This window comes from Eubalaena glacialis, chromosome 6, assembly GCF_028564815.1.
Source record: "Eubalaena glacialis isolate mEubGla1 chromosome 6, mEubGla1.1.hap2.+ XY, whole genome shotgun sequence".
In the NCBI taxonomy this organism is placed as follows: Eukaryota; Metazoa; Chordata; class Mammalia; order Artiodactyla; family Balaenidae; genus Eubalaena; species Eubalaena glacialis.
In genome coordinates, this window is record NC_083721.1 from 127,393,066 (window position 1) to 127,415,194 (window position 22,129).

The following is a 22,129-nucleotide window of genomic DNA, read 5'->3' on the forward strand; positions in this document are numbered from 1 at the left end:
GGCATAGCCCAGCAGGCTGTCTGCTCTCCCAGCGGTTTAAACACCCTCCCGCAAATGTGTTTTGCTCCGTGCATTGCCTTCCCAGCAGCACCCACTCCCACGGGCAGGGGTGAGGACGGATGATCCGGCTGTGCGGTATTTAAGGGTGTTCACAGGCTGTGGCAGTGGGAGCTGCCGGCGCCAGCGTCGGGAAGCCCTTCTGCGGAGCACAGGAAAGCCGAGGCCTGGGACCACCCACAGAGCCACGGCAGACTCACGTGACCCCGAGCGGCACGGAGGTGAAAGGCGTGGGTTCAAGGTTGCCGGATGGTTGCCTGCCAAGCTCCTGCCATGAGCGGGCTCTTCATCCCCCCTCAGCCTCAGTCTCCTCACGAGTGAAGTGGGAGAGCAGTGCATTGTCATCCGTGGATGGAACGAGATAACATGCACAGAACGCTCACTGGCGTTTGCATGGGGCTGCGGCAGTTTAAATCAGACGGCGCACGCGCCGTGCTGAGCAGCGCCTGGCCTCTTGTTATGTGCTCACGCGATGACTGTTTCACACAGAGCTGTTTCTATTTGCAGTAATCCCTTCCCAAATGAAGTCGCCCTCGCGGGAAATTCATGGATAACAGTATGGATTCACTTGGGTACCCCTCGCCAACAAATGTGAGAACTTGGGTCCCATAAACTGAGTCCAGGGGTGGTTGGGAAAGATGAGAACATGAGGGAAGTGGGGCTGGATGGGAAAGGGAGGGGATGTAGAAGGCACAGCTGGGCTGCTGAGGGACAGGACTTGCCCTCCCATCAGCCAGGTGGGAGGGGCGGAGGGCAGAGCCAGGCTAGGCCACCCTGGGCCTTGCTGGGGCGGGGTGGGGGGGGAGGTGGCGGGAAGCAGGCCATTTACAATAAAGAGGTCGGCACAGGCCCAGGCAGATCAGCTGGGCTGCAGGATCAGAGTGGGGCTAGGCAGGGGGATGGTGGGGAGTGGGCGACGAGCTGCCGTGGAGGCCTTGCCCTATGCCCCCTCCCAGCGGCACCCCCGCCAGTCCCACCGACGCCCATCGGCAGGGGTGAGAACGAATGGTCTGGCTGTGCTGTATTTAAGGGCGTTTCCATGCAGTGGCAGTGCCAACACCAGCTTCGGGAAACCCTTCGGCTAAACAGACTGCCTGATGCCTCAACAGGCTGCATCATTAGCATCATCAGGAGCTGGTCAGAAACGCAGTCTGGGGCCCTACCCAGACCTGATAAGTCAGAACCTGCTTTTAACAAGATCCCCAGCTGACGTGAGTGGCACATGAAAGTCTGAGGTGCGCAGCCGACAGCAAGTCTATGGGGAAGTCCCAGCATCACACCCACTGTATAGGACGGAGAAGTTAGGAAACCTATGCCCAGGTCATCCAGGTAGTAAATGGGGAGATCAGTTATGTCTGGTCCTGACAGCGCTGAACCCCCCTAGTTCTGTGGTCTGAGCAGGAGGGGGGTATCTGACACATGGGAGGCACTGAGAGGCCATGGAAGGTCTTCCTATGTGTGGATGTGGGAGTGGGGAGCACCTATTCTAAATTCCACCCAAGCTCCAAAGGCCCTTCCACCCTCACCCATCATTCTCCTCCTGAACTCCTACGTCCTCCTTCACCTATGTCGGGCTTTTCAATATGGACTCATAAACTGCACTGAATTCTTACTCTCTTGTTTCTGGCAAGGTGCACTATCAAGGAGGGATTGGAGGCCTGGGCTTTAGTCTGGTTCTGCCGCTAATTAGCGGGTGACCTTGGGCAAGTCCTCCCGGCTGTCTAGTCCATTCAGCGCCCACCTGTAAAATGTGGGTCTTGCACAGGCTGCTGAATGGCACGTTCCAGCCCTAAAGCCTGGGGCCTGCCTTCAACCCCTGCTAGTCCCAGAAAGGTGGAGACCGGCCGTCTCTTCCTCACTCCCTTTCCTCCAAGGTCCAGTAGCGGCCAGCCTGCAGCCAGGCCTAGCAACCATCTGTTCAGAGGCAGATGCTGTTCCTCAGGCCCACCACCTCCCAGCCCATCCCTGCTGAACACACATGTGGGCACAGCTGGCGAGGACACCACTTGTTTGGACATCCGTGCTGAACACATGCTCACCAGGCAAGCCACCACCGGGAGCTACAGGGTGCTTGAGCCAGACCTTTAGCTGGAAGCCTTTAAAACTGCTCACAGGGAAGGCTGAGCACTCCCAGCTCATTTGTGACAAACTCACAGTGGCCTCTGAACCTCAGGTGGCATTTCCTTCACGTATCCTAAAGAGGAAAGAGTCAAAAACCTCCCCAAACCAATGTATTCCCTTGTGTGGAATCCCTCAGAGTTCACAATGTGGACCCAAATTTAATAACAATAATTATTTCCACATCTAATAACACTAAGTAACTTTAACAACCTACGGGAGCTGTAATAGTTACAACCGGCAATTTTTAAACCTACCTTTTTCAGTACCTTCTATGTGCCAGGCACCAGCCTAGTCACTTTCTATATATGACCCACAATCCTGATGGCTCGTGGCAAAGTAAATTTCTATTACTATTACAGATGAGGAAACCGGCTCAGGGGTGAAGTGACTCGCTCAAGGTCACAGCTAACTAGCAGCCAAGTCGGGACTGAGCCCGGGGCTGGGAGACCCCTGAGCCGCAGTTCTTCCCATGACACCAGGCTGTGACCCTCTGAGAAAGATGGCAGCAGCTCTGCGGTGGCCCATGGTGACACCTGTCCCAAACGGGCCTGCGTTTCAAAGCTCCCTTCTGCAGGCAGGACTTCCTGGACTGAACCTACTCGTGACTCTGTTAAATGTGGGAAAAAACCCTCAAAGCAGGGCCACAGCGTCTGAGTGAAACCTTTTTTCAGCTGCAAGTCTGTTCCTTTTTAGTGGGAAACAAAGGGTAGGGGCCAGTTTCTGAATGCTGAGATCCTGAATTGAATTGCTGGGCCATCATGCAGCCTCTGCTTGGCCCGGGTGTGGGGACAGATGTGCTGTGCACGGTGCACAATGAGGGGTGGAAGTGGATCACTCCGGGGTCAGGCTTCAAGGGGGTGACAGCTCAGAGCCAGCCTCACTTCGTTCCAGGCAACTATGACTCCAGTCCCGCTGCGATGGAGAAAACATGCACTTATTGAGCACCTACTATGTACTCTGCTATGAGGGTGGCTGAGGAGGCTAGGATGCAGTCCCGCCTCAAAGAACTGCCACCCTCAGCAGTAGCAGCAGCAGCAATAACAAAACAGCAAAACACACCTCTTATGAACCTGCTCTGTGCAAGTAAGGGGTTCAGGGGTCTCACTGTGCTGACATACACCCCATGTAAGGACTGACTGAATTATATATCTCAAATGACCGTAGTCCAACAATGAGTCTGAAGCCGTCTTAATTGCAAATTAATGTGACTGTGCCGTATTTTAAATCAGAAACCAAATCTTTCACAAGCATTCATCGGGTGCCCAAGACGAGCTCAGCAGTGGGCACAGCACAATCAGTAATGCAGGCTAAGTGTGTGATATCAACAGCTCCCCTCCACCCCGCACTTAACGTGAGCCACATGCTGGACCACGCTGCGTTTCTGCATCAATCTTAATACTCACCAACTCCGCAAGGTACGTATAATTATTCCCACTGCACAGATGGCAAAACAAAGGCTTGAGGATGTCAATTAGCCAGCAGGGGGCAGAAATAAAATTCAAATCAGGATCAAAAGTTTATTCTCAAAGACTGGAAACTGCCTAAATGTCCAAAAATAAGGGTCTGGATGATCCAATTATGATACAACCATACCATGGAAACCCATGCAGCTGTTAATAAGGAATGAGGCAGCTCTACGTTAATCATATGAAATGATCACCAAGATCTATTAAGGGGGAAAATGAGATGCAGAGCAATGTTCACAGTATGATCACATTTGCCTGAAACTTCTCTGTCATAAAATTCTGGAAGGACATAGGAGAAAGTGATAATGGGGGTTACCAGCAGGAAGAGAGGCTGGGGAGCTTCGGGGTGGAGGTATTTCACCAGGCACGCTTTTGTAGCGTTGAAATTTGTTGCCACATGCATCATTTACCTTTCAAAAGTATTTTAAAGTCCCCAGTCTGCCCGCTTCCCCACACATGCCTCCTGGCTGACCATCTGTGCCCTGGGGAACTGCACACCCAGCTGGGGAAAGAAGGCATACACATGTGGAAAAGTGAGTGACTGGGGCAAAGCGGGGATTGGGGGGGGATGGGAGGCGGACTCAGCCTTGAACTGGGGGTGCAGGGGACAGAGCCCTGGGCTGAGGGCTGTGGTGAGCCGGAGTCAGGGCAGAATGATAGGGTGCGGGGCAAAGGGGAGACCAGGCCTGGACCTGGCTCAGGAGGGAGGAGGAGCAGAGTCCAGAGGATGGTGCCACCCAGGAGACACAGGGGAGCTGGGCAGGAAGGTCGTGGGTGCAGTGCAGACAGCTCTGGCAAGGGGACGGTGTGCTTGCAGCCATCCCGGTAGAAAACTCTCTCTGGCCTTCAGCAGTACCAGAAGCCTTGGCTGGACGCCAGCCTCCTCTGCTGAGCTGATGCGCCAATAAATGCTTGTTGGCAGATCAATTAAACCATCTAGGAATGACGTCTGGAACGACAGTTTCCCTGGCTCGAAGCAGGTGGAGAAGGCTTCCCTGCCCACTGGGCCTGAGATCCTGGGGTCCCGCTCCCTAACCCCCGCTGAGTCAGCCCTGGGCTCGGACACCTGCTCCTTGGAATCGGCGGGGAGGGCCGGCCCAGGTAGCAGGAGGCACGGGAGTGGTCACGACGACCTGGGTTTCAGGGGAGCTCTGCCACTGGCTAGCCGTGCGGCCTTGGGCTAACTCTTCACCTCTCCAAGAGTCAGTTTCCTCGTCTATAAGATGGGTTTAATAACAATTACATTGCCTCAAGGTTTATTGCGTGGGCTGAAAAAAAAAGAAAATGAGTACAACACTTGGCCCAGGGCACAGAACTTGGGTGGATTCCCCCAAACGTATAATTATTATGACCCTCAAATCAAAGCTGCTCCGTCCGGGGTCCCCTCTCCTCTTCCTGTGTCACTCGCGTACGACTCACTACCACAAGAACTCCAAGACAGGAGACAAAGCCTTTCTGTCAGCCCTCCTGGCCGTCAGCATGTGGAAGGAGGAGCCAGGGGCTGGGGGGCAATTCCGGAAACCAGACCGGAGCAGATTCCAAAGGCCTGGCCCACCCCACGGGCCACCCTCACAGCAGTTGGGACATTTTCAGTGACATTCTCCTGTTAGCGACCAAAGGATGCCTGATTCACAGCCCCCGCTGGGACTGTCTTTACTCAACTAGCTTTTCAGAACGCCCCGCGGAGTGCTGTGCTCAGCCAAGAGCTTTGAGGGCTGGAGGTGAAACCGGGGGGAGGAACAGCATCTCAGGGCTTCCTCCAAACTCACCGCTGAAGGAAAGGGTCCAGTCCTTTGCTGAGTGGCCACCCAGCCCGGTGGAGCAGCCTCTCCTATTCCTTCTCTTCCTGCCTGGTCTATAAACATCTCCACAAGGGACCCACTAAGCCAGTGTGCCTCAGTTTGATCCAGTTATTAGCTGTGTGACCTTGAGCAAATTACTCAAGCTCTCTGGGCTTCAATTTCTTCATCGGAAAATGAAGATGCTAATAAAGGTATTAGCTCAAAGAGTTGTTACAAGGATTAAATGAATTAACATTTGTAAAGTGCTTAGAATCTAGCCCAGCACAGACTAAGTATCAGAGAAGTGTTCGTTAGTGTGGTGCTGTTATTATCTGACCCGGGACCCAGTCATCCGGAGCCAGCTGGCCTGTTTGCCTGGCCTCGGTTCTGCACTTCCCAGCTCACTCAGATGGCAGAGCCCCTGGGCGTCCTGCAGCTCTTTACTGTAAACCCCCCAAGATTCTGAGCTGTTTCGTTCCATGGTGTAGCCGAAGAGCACATTTGTAATAGGAAAATGCACTTCCAGGAGCTCTTGTCCTCCACAAACACATACGTCAGAGTTACAGGCAGTTAGCTCTTTCTAAGTCTTGCTTTCATAGTCATAAAAATCAAAAATGGAGAAAATCATGCCCATTAACCTCCACAAACACATACTTCAGAGTTACAGGCAGTTAGCTCTTTCTAAGTCTTGCTTTCATAGTCATAAAAATCAAAAATTGAGAAAACCATGCCCATTAACTTCCTTCCTACACATTAGAAGGGAAGCCTCTCATTGAGGCCACTTTTGTTTTTATCCATAGGTGAAGCCCCGGACCTGGCCCAGCTCACCTAGTTAGTCAAAGCAGCGAGCACCAGTCGCTGTGGGCCTGCTCTGTGCTGGCGAGCTTTATCATGACTGTTTTACAAAGGAGAACACTAAGGTCCAGAGCGAGGAGGTAATCATCGTCCAGGGCCTCCTGGTGAGTCCTGGGACCAAATTCTAATCCCATCTGTTCTACCCCCCATGGCCTTGTGGGGAAGCAACCCCAGAGAGCGGCGCTGCCTTTCTGCTCTAGAGCCTGTCTCTAAATTTGGTCCCCTAACCCCCTTGTTGGGTCTGAATTTGGGGACCCACCTTCGTGTCCACAACCAGTGTTGGCTCAGAATTCTTTTCATGCACAGAATTCCACCTTGGGTCACCCTACCTGCCCAGGGACTCCCTAGGGCCAAACCCTTCTCGGTGTCCAGGGATCCACTGGACTTCAGCCCAGGTCACTAGCTACAGGCATCACACAGTCCCTTCCCAACCAGCCCGTCAGACTCCCCTCAGCCTGTTCTTTGGTGGCTCACCCTGTAGTCAGGGCTTGTTCAAAAAAGCTGAGCTCCCCCTTTCTGCAATCACACCCTGCCCAAGATAGAGAACATCACTCCTATCTGGAGAGGGGGCCAGCACCATAGCACTCAAGCCAATCCTGTCACCCAACAGGAGATGCCACAGGCTCGCATCATATGACATCCTGGCCTTGCCTCCCCTTGCCTCCTGGATGGGCTTTCTAGCCTCAGCCAACCTGAAAAAATCACTGACAACAGGGAGGATAGAATGTTCCAAGTTTCAGTCTCACCAAGCATCTCCAGCCACCTGAAGGATCCAAGAGCTCAAAATGCTCTGATCACGACTGTCCTCTCCCACCCAGCCTCTACCCTCAACAGCACACCAAGCAGAACACCATGGCTTGAATGCTCTTGATCCCATCCTTCGTGGGGGAGCCACTGGCTGCAACCTTGTTAGCACCTTAGTTTTGTGCCAGTAAACCAAGCAACAGACAATAATCCAAGTGTGAATCAATACCCAAGAGGAAGCCCACCTTGGGGGCCCAATGGTTGGCGCAGGTAATTCCTCTGGGTATCAGTGCTAGCCTTTAATCCCAGCTACCATATTATTGGTGCCGTCACACAAGATCTCACAGCAGCTATGAAAGGGACCTGATACTGTCCCATTTTACAGATGAGTAAAATGAGCCCTAAAGCATTAGAGTGACTCACCAAAGACACAAAACCACTGAGCATTGGGGATGCAGTGGGAAATGAGGCATGTCAGACCCCAGAGCCTTGGTACACCAAGGCCATCCTTGTAGTCCAGTGATCAGTTCTGGCAAGTAGATTTTCCAATTCCATTTAAAAAGAGCGTTTGTTGTTGCTGTTGGTTTTCTAAGCACTGGGGTTTGCCTGGTCGCCATGTCTTTGAGGGTTCTCAACATTCTCCACAAGGCACTGTGGCGACTAAGCTAGCCCGATTCAGGACACACTCACCTCTCTTTACGTAACCAGTTAATCAGAGAAAACAGGCCACTTTGCCATTCAATGGCCACCTGAGTCTAACAACCATGGAAATGAAATATGAGCAAAAGTGTTGCCAATGATACCACAGAGTGGAGCACACCAGCCACTTTCTGGTGGTCTGTCACCCTTGAAAATGGTCAACCCACGCTAACCTGAGTCAATGTCAATTTTTACTTGAGTAAAATCTTGTTCTTGACCTCTTTTCTGGAGTGTCACTCTCAGCCCCTCAGCTAAAGGCGGGAGCATGGGAAAAGAGTGGGCTTCGGAGGCTGACAGACCTGGGGAGGTCCAGGTTCTGGTTCTCCGTAGCTCTGCTCTTCAGTTTCTCTCCTCTGAAGGGGGGCAATTATATCTCTCATTTAAAATGAATACGCTGGAATTCTGGCTTTAAGCGCCCACCTCTGGGAGCTTCGTCAGGGGTGTGGCAGGAGGTCTGTTTGGATGAGGTGTGTGCAAGCTCACAGGTGACTGACTCCGGGCCCCACTCGGCTGGGATTCAACACGGGACAGGTGGCCACATGCACCTGTGGTCCAGAGGCCACCCTGCCTCCCTAAGTGACTCCCTCCTAAAACCAATAACTATTTTCATTACTAGGATTTTTAAGCTGCCTCACAGGATGGTTGTGTATATTAAATGAGAGGAGGCCTTAGAGTTGTCAGCAGTCAAACACAGCAGCCTGTGGGCTTATGTGCAACCTGCGAGGGCGTTTTGTGTGTCCACACGGTGTCTTAAGCAGCTGCCTACGTTAAAAATTGGAATAGTTCACACAAGATCTAGATTTCTGGCTCCTCGTGAAAGAAATCAGAAGATTCCACAACTCGTGGCTCTCATTCCCATGAGGCAATAATCAGCTAGATGCCGCCTTTAACAGAGAGTTCAGCAGGAAGACCTAGATTTGAGTGTTCAGCCCCTGCATACAGTAGGTGTTCAATAAATGATAGTTATCACTACTTATTATTTATCAGTAACTCGAGTGCATGGGATTCAAGTGCAGGGACTGTGTCTTCTACTTGTCACTCTCCTCCCACTGTGAACTTGAAGCCAAGAACACAGGAGACATCGTTTTGCACAACCCTTACAGAGACTGAAACATTCGTAATTAGCATCAACACCCAAATCACTTATTAGGCGCCAGTTCTAAGCACTGTCCTAAGTGCTTCACATATATTATTATCTTATTTGATTTCTCACAACAACCCGGAGCTAGATTACTATCATTGAGCCCCTTTTGCAGAAAGGGAAACTGAGGCACACGCCAAGATCACCCAGCGAGCAAAAAAGAGTCAAGGTCCAAACCCAGGAGCCTGGCCTCAGAGTCCACGTCCTCACCACGAGTTCACATCGCAGGATTATCCCAAGTGCTGATGGAGGATGGGGCCTCAGGAGGATGCTTTCCCCCGCCTCCCCCCGCAGTTCTGCCTGGGACAGGCAGCCTCCGGACCCACCCCTGCCCACCCCTTCCCCCCTCAGCAGGCTGCACTTACGGTCAAGGCCATTGATGTAGCGCATGGTGACTTCACAGTGGCCCCACACGGCACTCACCACCGGGTAAAGCTTCTTGCCCTTGAGGCCACGGAAGGCCACGCCCAGGTACTGGCCGTCCACGACGAAGCTGAGTGTGCCCTCGTCCATGTCCAGCACCACAAGCAGCGAGTCGGGCAGCGCGAAGGCCTCCTCGGGCCCCAGGAAGGCGGGGTAGGCCACGCCGGGTCGGTTCTTGCCGTCGTGGTAGAGGCGGCTGCGGCCCAGGTCCCAGCCCCACGACTCGGCGTCGCTGCCCACCAGCGCCGTGTAGCCCACCGAGTGCAGCGGGGCCCGCGCCGTGGCCACGCCGACTACAGCGTGTGTGCCCCGCTGCCGCGCCGGCCAGTGGATCTGCCAGGCATGCAGGCCGCGGGCGTGGCCCACCTTGCCGCGGATGCCGTCCGTGCTCTGCGCCACCGGGTGCCGGTGGAAGGTGAGCCGATCGTCATCCTTGACGAAGACGTTGAGCGAGCGGTCCTCGGGGTTCCACGCGTGGCGCAGCTGCACCGCCAGGCCCGCCGCCGGCATGTCCAGCAGCTGGTCCAGCCGCGCCGGCCGCCCCGGCTCCGCTCCCCGCAGCTCGCGCTTGGCCGGCCGCAGCGCCGGCTCTCGCACATCCACCGACTTGAGGCTCCCCGAGAGCTTCTGGCCCATGGCTCGCTCCCGGGACGGGGCCGCTGCGGGCCACCGCTACCTCGTGCGAGCTTCCGCTCCCCGCAGCCAGGGATGGGCCACGGGGCTGGAAACCAGGCTTCCGGACCGTACACGTCCACAGCCTCTACGGGGCTGGGGCAGGGGCCCAAGCTCCTGGAAGGAAGCAAAGGACGTGGGTTATTACAGCAGCCTCGACAGCCACTTATGCCCATGCCTTGGCTGGGCCCTGGGCATGCATTAATAATAATAACTAATGAATCGAATGATATCTGGCACTTATCTAGAACTTGCCATATGCCAGACACTGTTTTAAGTGATTCATATTTATTAGCTCATTTAATCCTTAAGACCTCCCTCTAAGACATTCATTATTATTCCCATTTTATAGATGAGAAAAGTAAAGAGCATAGAGGAGATAAGTAATTAACCAACGTCCCATGGTTAAGAAGAGGCTGAGCCCAGATTCACACTGAGGCCATCTGGCTTCAGAGTCCATGCTCGGCTCTTAGAGCAGGAACAGGCAATTTTATTTTAGAAATAAGGACTGAGCCCAGAGAAGTTGTGATTTGCTCAAGATCACAGAACATAGAGAACCCCAATGCATTTGGTCCCAAGAAACAAGCCCTGTGCCAAGGTTGGGGGGACAGAGTGCCCAAGACAGGGGGTCAAAGATGTTTAGGGTGTGGCCCATTGGTTCCCATCCCTGGCTGCCCTGGGGAGCTTAAACAGCATTTAAAGTGCAGCCAGGCTTGAGAAGCCAGACACTGAGCAAAGATCCACCAAGGTCACCCAGGGACGTGGACATGGACATAAGATAACCATCTGAGGATGGGGTGGGGTCTCCATGGGAAGGTGAGTTGGAGGCAGGGGGATGAGAGAGTTGATGTCCAGACTCTGGAGCCAGCGAGAAGTATATGCAAATCCCTCTCACCATCTCATAGCTGTGTGTCCATAGGAAGGTCTCTTACCTAAGACCCCAGTTTCCTCATTTGTTAAATGGGGATAAAATGCTCCCTCCAGGTGGTGTGGGAAGCTAAGAGACAATATCAAAAGTCAAGCCTGAGATTCTGCGGGCAGGTTTTCCTCTCTGGCTCTATCTTCTGGGCATCCTGCATATACACCTTCCCTTTGGATGGGCTAGCTCTTTCTTTAGGCATATAAACATAGTTAACAGCATTGACCCTGGGCAACCTCCTCTGAGACAAGATCCTGGTTTTCAGGACTTGGCCACCATCACTAAGAGACTAGCCAGAATCCAGGGTGCTTGGGCTGTTTGGATGGGCCCCGGGTGTGGGGAGAGATGGAGAGCTGAGCCCTGCAACCTGTCCAGAGCAGAGGTGTGCGTCCTCCCCTCCCTGGTCTGAGAGCTCCTAGGCTTTCCCTGAGATAGATGTTTTTCATGCCCCGCTCTGCCTGGCCATGACCTCCCACCCAAATAGTGGCACAATCCCAGCCAAAGTGCCATACAGCACAGGCAGCAATAGTATGCACTGCTCTTTTAACCCTCCAATTTTATTCTCAACTCCCATTTTCTTTCCTTTCTACTGTCAGACCCCAGCTTCAGCTCATGCTGACCCTATCCAGAGAGTTCTGGCTAATGTTTAAGGAAATACCAGAATATGTAAAAATTTACAACACTAGACAGTTCTAAAATAGCAGAATAGTTACTCCTTTTCATATCCAAAATCACCCAAAATAAAGGAGAAAGAGAAAGAGGAATGCAAATTTTGTCTTCAGCAAAACTAGAACACATTTGTAAGCCAATCACAACTTATAAAGAAAGGCTGCCAAAAAAATGGTCAAGGGCTGCCGAAACCAGTGAAGATCAAACGAGGTGTGAGAAAACACCTACAGAAGACACCTGTGGCTGCAGATCTCAGTTGAAGATGGCAGAGCCAGCCAGCAGCTGGCACTCCCTGAAGGAGAAAACCAATGATTCCTAATCAGGAACAATGGGAACAGGGTATGCGGTCTAGTAGTGGGAGCTGCCTCTGACACTGTGGGGAAAGAGGAGGGCAGAGCTAATAGAGAAAACTTTACAGGTCTGCCATCTTCACAGGAAGCAGTGTGCTGCTGAGGCAGAATGGGAGAAGGGCCTGAACTGGGGGGAGCCCAGGGCTGCAGATCTCTGCTGACTGGGTAGAAGCTAAAAGAAATCACTGCCACGGTCCTGTGCACAGAGTTCCCAGGAACCAGGGAGCAATCCTGCTCTCCTAAAACACCTCCTGGCATCTCCTCTACACGCATCCCCTGCAAAATGCTGATCCAGGAAGGTCTGCCTCTTCCAACTAGGAACCAGCACATGATGTAGTCAAAGATGCTGGAAAAGAAATAGAGGAGGAACAGAACAGGAAAAAATATGGTAAGCCAAGAAAACTCACCAGAAGAAAAAGCTGTCACAAAGCAGATAAAAATTGTGAGCAAATTTGTAAACTAGTTTTGTGATCACTTATTTCAGAAGGGAGACAACTAGTACAGCCTAAAAAAAAAAAAAAAAAAAGGATTAAATACATTTTTACATAGTTACAAAGGCAACCTCCAGAAGAACTCCAGAAGAATAAAATACAGATCTTCCAAATTGTCAAAAAGAACACAAAATAAAACAGACCATACTGAAAGATTTTGCTTTAAGAAGCAATAGAGACTAGGAACCAAGATGGCAGAGTAGAAGGATGTGCTCTCACTCCCTCTTGCAAGAACACCAGAATCACAAGTAGCTGCTGGACAATCATCGACAGGAAGACACTGGAACTCACCAAAAAAGATACCCCACATCCAAAGACAAAGGAGAAGCCACAGTGAGACGGTAGGAGGGGCGCAATCACAGTAAAATCAAATCCTATAACTGCTGGGTGGGTGACTCACAGACTGGAGAACACTTATACCACAGAAGTCCACCCACTGGAGTGAAGGTTCTCAGCCCCACGTCAGGCTTCCCAACCTGCGGGTCCGGCAACAAGAGGAGGAATTCCTAGAGAATCAGACTTTGAAGGCTAGCGGGATTTGATTGCAGGACTTCGACAGGACTGAGGGAAACAGAGATTCCACTCTTGGAGGGCACACACAAAGTAGTGTGCGCATCAGGACCCAGGGGAAGGAGCAGTGACCCCAGGGGAGACTGAACCAGACCTACCTGCTAGTGTTGGAGGGTCTCCTGCAGAGGCGGGGGATGGCTGTGGCTCACTGTGGGGACAAGAACACTGGCAGCAGAAGTTCTGGGAAGTACTCCTTGGCGTGAGCCCTCCCAGAGTCCACCATTAGCCCCACCAAAGAGCCCAGGTAGGCTCCAGTGTTGGATTGCCGCAGACCAAACAACCAACAGGGAGGGAACCCAGCCCCACCCATCAGCAGTCAAGCAGATTAAAGTTTTACTGAGCTCTGCCCACCAGAGCAACAGTCAGCTCTACGCACCACCAGAGCCTCCCATCAGGAAACTTACACAAGCCTCTTAGATAGCTTCATCCACCAGAGTGCAGACAGCAGAAGCAAAAAGAAATACAATCCTGCAGCCTGTGGAACAAAAACCACATTCACAGAAAGAGAGACAAGATGAAAAGGCAGAGGGCTATGTACCAGATGAAGCAACAAGCTAAAACCCCAGAAAAACAACTAAATGAAGTGGAGATAGGCAACCTTCCAGAAAAAGAATTCAGAATAATGATAGTGAAGGTGATCCAGGACCTCGGAAAAAGAATGGAGGCAAAGATCAAGAAGATGCAAGAAATGTTTAACAAAGACCTAGAAGAATTAAAGGACAAACAGAGATGAACAATACAATAACTGAAATGAAAACTACACTAGAAGGAATCAATAGCAGAACAACTGAGGCAGAAGAACGGATAAGTGACCTGGAAGACAGAATGGTGGAATTCACGGCTGCGGAACAGAATAAAGAAAAAAGAATGAAAAGAAATGAAGACAGCCTAAGAGACCTCTGGGGCAACATTAAACGCAACAACATTCCCATTATAGGGGTCCCAGAAGGAGAAGAGAGAGAGAAAGGACCAGAGAAAATATTTGAAGAGATTATAGTCGAAAACTTCCCTAACATGGGAAAGGAAATAGCCACCCAAGTCCAGGAAGCGCAGCGAGTCCCATACAGGATAAACCCAAGGAGGAACATGCCGAGACACATAGTAATCAAATTGGCAAAAATTAAAGACAAAGAAAAATTATTGAAAGCAGCAAGGGAAAAACGACAAATAACATACAAAGGAACACCCATAAGGTCAACAGCAGATTTCTCAGCAGAAACTCTACAAGCCAGAAGGGAGTGGCATGATATACTTAAAGTGATGACAGGGAAGAACCTACAACCAAGATTACTCTACCCGGCAAGGATCTCATTCAGATTTGATGGAGAAATCAAAAGCTTTACAGACAAGCAAAAACTAAGAGAATTCAGCACCACCAAACCAGCTCTACAGCAAACGCTAAAGGAACTTCTCTAAGTGGGAAACACAAGAAAAGAAAAAGACCTACAAAAGCAAACCCAAAACAATTAAGAAAATGGTCATAGGAACATACATATCGATAATTACCTTAAATGTGAATGGATTAAATGCTCCAGCCAAAAGACACAGGCTTGCTGAATGGATACAAAAACAAGACCCATATATACGCTGTCTACAAGAGACCCAATTCAGACCTAGGGACACATACAGACTGAAGGTGAGGGGTTGGAAAAAGATATTCCATGCAAATGGAAATCAAAAGAAAGCTGGAGTAGCAATTCTCATATCAGACAAAATAGACTTTAAAATAAAGACTATTACAAGAGACAAGGAAGGACACTATATAATGATCAAGGGATCGATCCAAGAAGACGATATAACAATTGTAAATATTTATGCACCCAACATAGGAGCACCTCAATACATAAGGCAAATACTAACACCCGTAAAAGGGGAAATCGACAGTAACACAATCATAGTAGGGGACTTTAACACCCCACGTACACCAATGGACAGATCATCCAAAATGAAAATAAATAAGGAAACACAAGCATTAAATGATAAATTAAACAAGATGGACTTAATTGATATTTATAGAACATTCCATCCTAAAACAACAGAATACACATTTTTCTCAAGTGCTCATGGAACATTATCCAGGATAGATCATATCTTCGGTCACAAATCAAGCCTTGGTAAATTTAAGAAAATTGAAATCATACCAAGTATCTTTTCCGACCACAATGCTATGAGACTAGATATCAATTACAGGAAAACATCTGTAAAAAATATAAACACATGGAGGCTACACAATACACTACTTAATAACGAAGTGATCACTGAAGAAATCAAAGGGGAAATCAAAAAATACCTAGAAACAAATAACAATGGAGACATGACGACCCAAAACCTATGGGATGCAGCAAAAGCAGTTCTCAGAGGGAAGTTTATAGCAATACAAGCCTACCTCAAGAAACAGGAAACATCTCGAATAAACAACCTAACCTTGCACCTAAAGCAATTAGAGAAAGAAGAACAAAAATACCCCAAAGCTAGCAGAAGGAAAGAAATCATAAAGATCAGTTCAGAAATAAATGAAAAAGAAATGAAGGAAACAATAGCAAAGATCAATAAAACTAACAGCTGGTTCCTTGAGAAGTTAAACAAAATTGATAAAACATTAGCCAGACTCATCAAGAAAAAAAGGGAGAAGACTCAAATCAATAGAATTAGAAATGAAAAAGGAGAAGTAACAACTGACACTGCAGAAATACAAACGATCATGAGAGATTACTACAAGCAACTCTATGCCAATAAAATGGACAACCTGGAAGAAATGGACAGATTCTTAGAAATGCACAACCTGCCGAGACTGAACCAGGAAGAAATAGAAAATATGAACAGACCAATCACAAGCACTGAAATTGAAACTGTGATTCAAAATCTTCCAACACACAAAAGCTCAGGACCAGATGGCTTCACAGGCAAATTCTATCAAACATTTAGAGAAGAGCTAACACCTATCCTTCTCAAACTCTTCCAAAATATTGCAGAGGGAGGAACACTCCCCAACTCATTCTACGAGGCCACCATCACCCTGATACCAAAACCAGACAAAGATGTCACAAAGAAAGAAAACTACAGGCCAATATCACTGATGAACATAGATGCAAAAATCCTCAACAAAATACTAGCAAACAGAATCCAACAGCACATTAAAAGGATTATACACCATGATCAAGTGGGGTTTATTCCAGGAATGCAAGGATTCTTCAATATAGGCAAATCAATCAACGTGATACATCATATTAACAAATTGAAGAGAAAAACCATATGATCATCTCAATAGATGCAGAGAAAGCTTTTGACAAAATTCAAAACCCATTTATGATAAAAACCCTGCAGAGGGCTTCCCTGGTGGTGCAGTGGTTGAGAATCTGCCTGCCAATGCAGGGGACACGGGTTCGAGCCCTGGTCTGGGAAGATCCCACATGCCGCGGAGCAACTAGGCCCGTGAGCCACAACTACTGAGCCAGCGCATCTGGAACCTGTGCTCCGCAACAAGAGAGGCCGCGACAGTGAAAGGCCCGCGCACCGCGATGAAGAGTGGACCCCGCTTGCCGCAACTAGAGAAAGCCCTCGCACAGAAACGAAGACCCAACACAGCCAAAAATAAATAAATAAATAAATAAATTTATTAAAAAAAAAAAAAACCCTGCAGAAAGTAGGCATAGAGAGAACTTCCCTCAACATAATAAAGGCCATATATGACAAACCCACAGCCAACATCGTTCTCAATGGTGAAAAACTGAAACCATTTCCACTAAGATCAGGAACAAGACAAGGTTGCCCACTCTCACCACTATTATTCAACATAGTTTTGGAAGTGTTAGCCACAGCAATCAGAGAAGGAAAAGAAATAAAAGGAATCCAAATCGGAAAAGAAGAAGTAAAGCTGTCACTGTTTGCAGATGACATGATACTATACATAGAAAATCCTAAAGATGCTACCAGAAAACTACTAGAGCTAACCAATGAATTTGGGAAAGTAGCAGGATACAAAGTTAATGCAGAAATCTCTTGCATTCCTATACACTAAGGATGTTTAATCCTAAAGATGCTACCAGAAAACTACTAGAGCTAATCAATGAATTTGGGAAAGTAGCAGGATACAAAATTAATGCAGAAATCTCTTGCATTCCTATACATTAATGATGAAAAATCTGAAAGTGAAATTAAGAAAACACTCCCGTTTACCATTGCAACAAAAAGAATAAAATATCTAGGAATAAACCTACCTAAGGAGACAAAAGACCTGTATGCAGAAAATTATAGGACACTGATGAAAGAAATTAAAGATGATACAAATAGATGGAGAGATGTACCATGTTCTTGGATTGGAAGAATCAACATTGTGAATATAACTCTACTACCCAAAGCAATCTACAGATTCAATGCAATCCCTATCAAACTACCACTGGCATTTTTCACAGAATTAGAACAAAAAATTTCACAATTTGTATGGAAACACAAAGGACCCCGAATAGCCAAAGCAATCTTGAGAACGAAAAATGGAGCTGGAGGAATCAGGCTCCCTGACTTCAGACTATATTACAAAGCTACAGTAATCAAGACAGCTTGGTACTGGCACAAAAACAGAAATATAGATCAATGGAACAGGATAGAAAGCCCAGAGATAAACCCATGCACATATGGTCACCTTATCTTTGATAAAGGAGGCAAGCATATACAGTGGAGAAAAGACAGCCTGTTCAATAAGTGGTGCTGGGAAAATTGGACAGCTACATGTAAAAGTATGAAATTAGAACACTCCCTGACACCATACACAAAAATAAACTCAAAATGGATTAAAGACCTAAGTGTAAGGCCAGACACTATCAAACTCTTAGAGGAAAACATAGGCAGAACACTCTATGACATAAATCACAGCAAGATCCTTTTTGACCCAGCTCCTAGAGAAATGGAATTAAAAACACAAATAAACAAATGGGACCTAATGAAACTTAAAAGCTTTTGCACAGCAAAGGAAACCATGAACAAGACCAAAAGACAACCCTCAGAATGGGAGAAAATATTTGCAAATGAAGCAACTGACAAAGGATTAATCTCCAAGATTCACAAGCAGCTCATGCAGCTCAATAACAAAAAAACAAACAACCCAATCCAAAAATGGGCAGAAGACCTAAATAGACATTTCTCCAAAGAAGAGATACAGATTGCCAACAGACACATGAAAGAATGCTCAACATCATTAATCATTAGAGAAATGCAAATCAAAACTACAATGACATATCATCTCACACCGGTCACAATGGCCATCATCAAAAAATCTAGAAACAATAAATGCTGGAGAGGGTGTGGAGAAAAGGGAACACTCTTGCACTGTTGGTGGGAATGTAAATTGATACAGCCACTATGGAGAACAGTATGGAGGTTCCTTAAAAAACTACAAATAGAACTACCATATGACCCAGCAATCCCACTACTGGGCATATACCCTGAGAAAACCATAATTCAGAAAGAGTCATGTACCAAAATGTTCATTGCAGCTCTATTTACAATAGCCAGGACATGGAAGCAACCTAAGTGTCCATCATCGGATGAATGGATAAAGAAGATGTGGCACATATATACAATGGAATACTACTCAGCCATAAAAAGAAATGAAATGGAGGTATTTGTAATGAGGTGGATGGAGTTAGAGTCTGTCATACAGAGTGAAGTAAGTCAGAAAGAGAAAAACAAATACAGTATGCTAACACATATATATGGAATCTAAGGGGAAAAAAAAAAAAGGTCACGAAGAACCTAGTGGCAAGACAGGAATAAAGACACAGACCTACTAGAGAATGGACGTGAGGATATGGGGAGGGGGAGAGGTGAGATGTGACAGGGTGAGAGAGTGTCATGGACATATATACACTACCAAATGTAAAATAGATAGCTAGTGGGAAGCAGCCACATAGCACAGGGAGATCAGCTCAGTGCTATGTGACCACCTAGAGGGGTGGGATAGGGAGGGTGGGAGGGAGGGAGATGCAAGAGGGAAGAGATATGGGAACATATGTATATGTATAACTGATTCACTTTGTTATAAAGCAGAAACTAACACACCATTGTAAAGCAATTATACTTCAATAAAGATGTTTAAAAAAAAAAGAAATAAGAAATGAAGGAAACAATAGCAAAGATCAATAAAACTAAAAGCTTGTTCTTTGAGAAGTTAAACAAAATTGATAAAACATTAGCCAGACTCATCAAGAAAAAAAGGGAGAAGACTCAAATCAATAGAATTAGAAATGAAAAAGGAGAAGTAACAACTGACACTGCAGAAATACAAACGATCATGAGAGATTACTACAAGCAACTCTATGCCAATAAAATGGACAACCTGGAAGAAATGGACAAATTCTCAGAAATGCACAACCTGCCGAGACTGAACCAGGAAGAAGTAGAAAATATGAACAGACCAATCACAAGCACTGAAATTGAAACTGTGATTAAAAATCTTCCAACAAACAAAAGTCCAGGACCAGATGGCTTCACAGGCGAATTCTATCAAACATTTAGAGAAGAGCTAACACCTATCCTTCTCAAACTCTTCCAAAATATTGCAGAGGGAGGAACACTCCCCAACTCATTCTACGAGGCCACCATCACCCTGATACCAAAACCAGACAAAGATGTCACAAAGAAAGAAAACTACAGGCCAATATCACTGATGAACATAGATGCAAAAATCCTCAACAAAATCCTAGCAAACAGAATCCAACAGCACATTAAAAGGATCATACACCATGATCAAGTGGGGTTTATTCCAGGAATGCAAGGATTCTTCAATATACGCAAATCAATCAACATGATACACCATATTAACAAATTGAAGGAGAAAAACCATATGATCATCTCAATAGACGCAGAGAAAGCTTTCGACAAAATTCAACACCCATTTATGATAAAAGCCCTGCAGAAAGTGGGCATAGAGGGAACTTTCCTCAACATAATAAAGGCCATATATGACAAACCCACAGCCAACATTGTCCTCAATGGTGAAAAACTGAAACCATTTCCACTAAGATCAGGAACAAGACAAGGATGTCCACTCTCACCACTATTATTCAACATAGTTTTGGAATTGTTAGCCACAGCAGTCAGAGAAGAAAAAGAAATAAAAAGAATCCAAATCGGAAAAGAAGAAGTAAAGCTGTCACTGTTTGCAGATGACATGATACTATACGTAGAGAATCCTAAAGATGCTACCAGAAAACTACTAGAGCTAATCAATGAATTTGGGAAAGTAGCAGGATACAAAATTAATGCACAGAAATCTCTTGCATTCCTATACACTAATGATGAAAAATCTGAAAGTGAAATTAAGAAAACACTCCCGTTTACCATTGCAACAAAAAGAATAAAATATCTAGGAATAAACCTACCTAAGGAGACAAAAGACCTGTATGCAAAAAATTATAAGACACTGATGAAAGAAATTAAAGATGATACAAATAGATGGAGAGATATACCAAGTTCTTGGATTGGAAGAATCAACATTGTGAAAATGACTCTACTACCCAAAGCAATCTACAGATTCAATGCAATCCCTATCAAACTACCATTGGCATTTTTCACAGAACTTGAACAAAAAATTTCACAATTTGTATGGAAACACAAAAGACCCCGAAAAGCCAAAGCAATCTTGAGAACGAAAAATGGAGCTGGAGGAATCAGGCTCCCTGACTTCAGACTATACTACAAAGCTACAGTAATCAAGACTGTTTGGTACTGGCACAAAAACAGAAACATAGATCAATGGAACAGGATAGAAAGCCCAGAGATAAAGCCACGCACATATGGTCACCTTATCTTTGATAAAGGAGACAAGCATATACAGTGGAGAAAAGACAGCCTGTTCAATAAGTGGTGCTGGGAAAACGGGACAGCTATATGTAAAAGAATGAAATTAGAACACTCCCTAACACCATACACAAAAATAAACTCAAAATGGATTAAAGACCTAAATGTAAGGCCAGACACTATCAAACTCTTAGAGGAAAACATAGGCAGAACACTCTATGACATAAATCACAGCAAGATCCTTTTTGACCCAGCTCCTAGAGTAATGGAAATTAAAACACAAATAAACAAATGGGACCTAATGAAACTTAAAAGCTTTTGCACAGCAAAGGAAACCATGAACAAGACCAAAAGACAACCCTCAGAATGGGAGAAAATATTTGCAAATGAAGCAACTGACAAAGGGTTAATCTCCAAGATTTACAAGCAGCTCATGCAGCTCAATAACAAAAAAACAAACAACCCAATCCAAAAATGGGCAGAAGACCTAAATAGACATTTCTCCAAAGAAGAGATACAGATTGCCAACAGACACATGAAAGAATGCTCAACATCATTAATCATTAGAGAAATGCAAATCAAAACTACAATGAGGTATCATCTCACACCGGTCAGAATGGCCATCATCAAAAAATCTAGAAACAATAAATGCTGGAGAGGGTGTGGAGAAAAGGGAACACTCTTGCACTGTTGGTGGGAATGTAAATTGATACAGCCACTATGGAGAACAGTATGGAGGTTCCTTAAAAAACTACAAATAGAACTACCATATGACCCAGCAATCCCACTACTGGGCATATACCCTGAGAAAACCATAATTCAGAAAGAGTCATGTACCAAAATATTCATTGCAGCTCTGTTTACAATAGCCAGGACATGGAAGCAACCTAAGTGTCCATCATCAGATGAATGGATAAAGAAGATGTGGCACATATATACAATGGAATATTACTCAGCCATAAAAAGAAACGAAATGGAGTTATTTGTAGTGAGCTGGATGGAGTTAGAGTCCGTCATACAGAGTGAAGTAAGTCAGAAAGAGAAAAACAAATACAGTATGCTAACACATATATATGGCATCTAAGGGGAAAAAAAAAAAGGTCATGAAGAACCTAGTGGCAAGACGGGAATAAAGACACAGACCTACTAGAGAATGGACTTGAGGATATGGGGAGGCGGAAGGGTAAGATGTGACAAAGAGAGAGAGTGTCATGGACATATATACACTACCAAACGTAAAATAGATAGCTAGTGGGAAGCAACCGCATAGCACACGGAGATCAGCTCTGTGCTTTGTGACCACCCAGAGGTGTGGGATAGGGAGGGCGGGAGGGAGGGAGATGCAAGAGGGAAGAGATATGGGAACATATGTATATG

At 46.8% G+C, this 22,129-nt stretch overlaps 1 protein-coding gene across 1 annotated transcript in view; it reads right to left on the reverse strand.

Moving 5' to 3' along the window:
* SPSB4 (splA/ryanodine receptor domain and SOCS box containing 4) overlaps positions 1-22,129 on the reverse strand; it is a 97,219-nt gene that overhangs the window by 52,592 nt on the left and 22,498 nt on the right. Inside the window, exon 2 of the mRNA XM_061193624.1 lies at positions 9,230-10,076. Coding sequence (XP_061049607.1) covers positions 9,230-9,923 — 694 coding nt within the window. The 5' untranslated portion in view covers positions 9,924-10,076. The remainder of the gene's footprint in view (positions 1-9,229; positions 10,077-22,129) is intronic.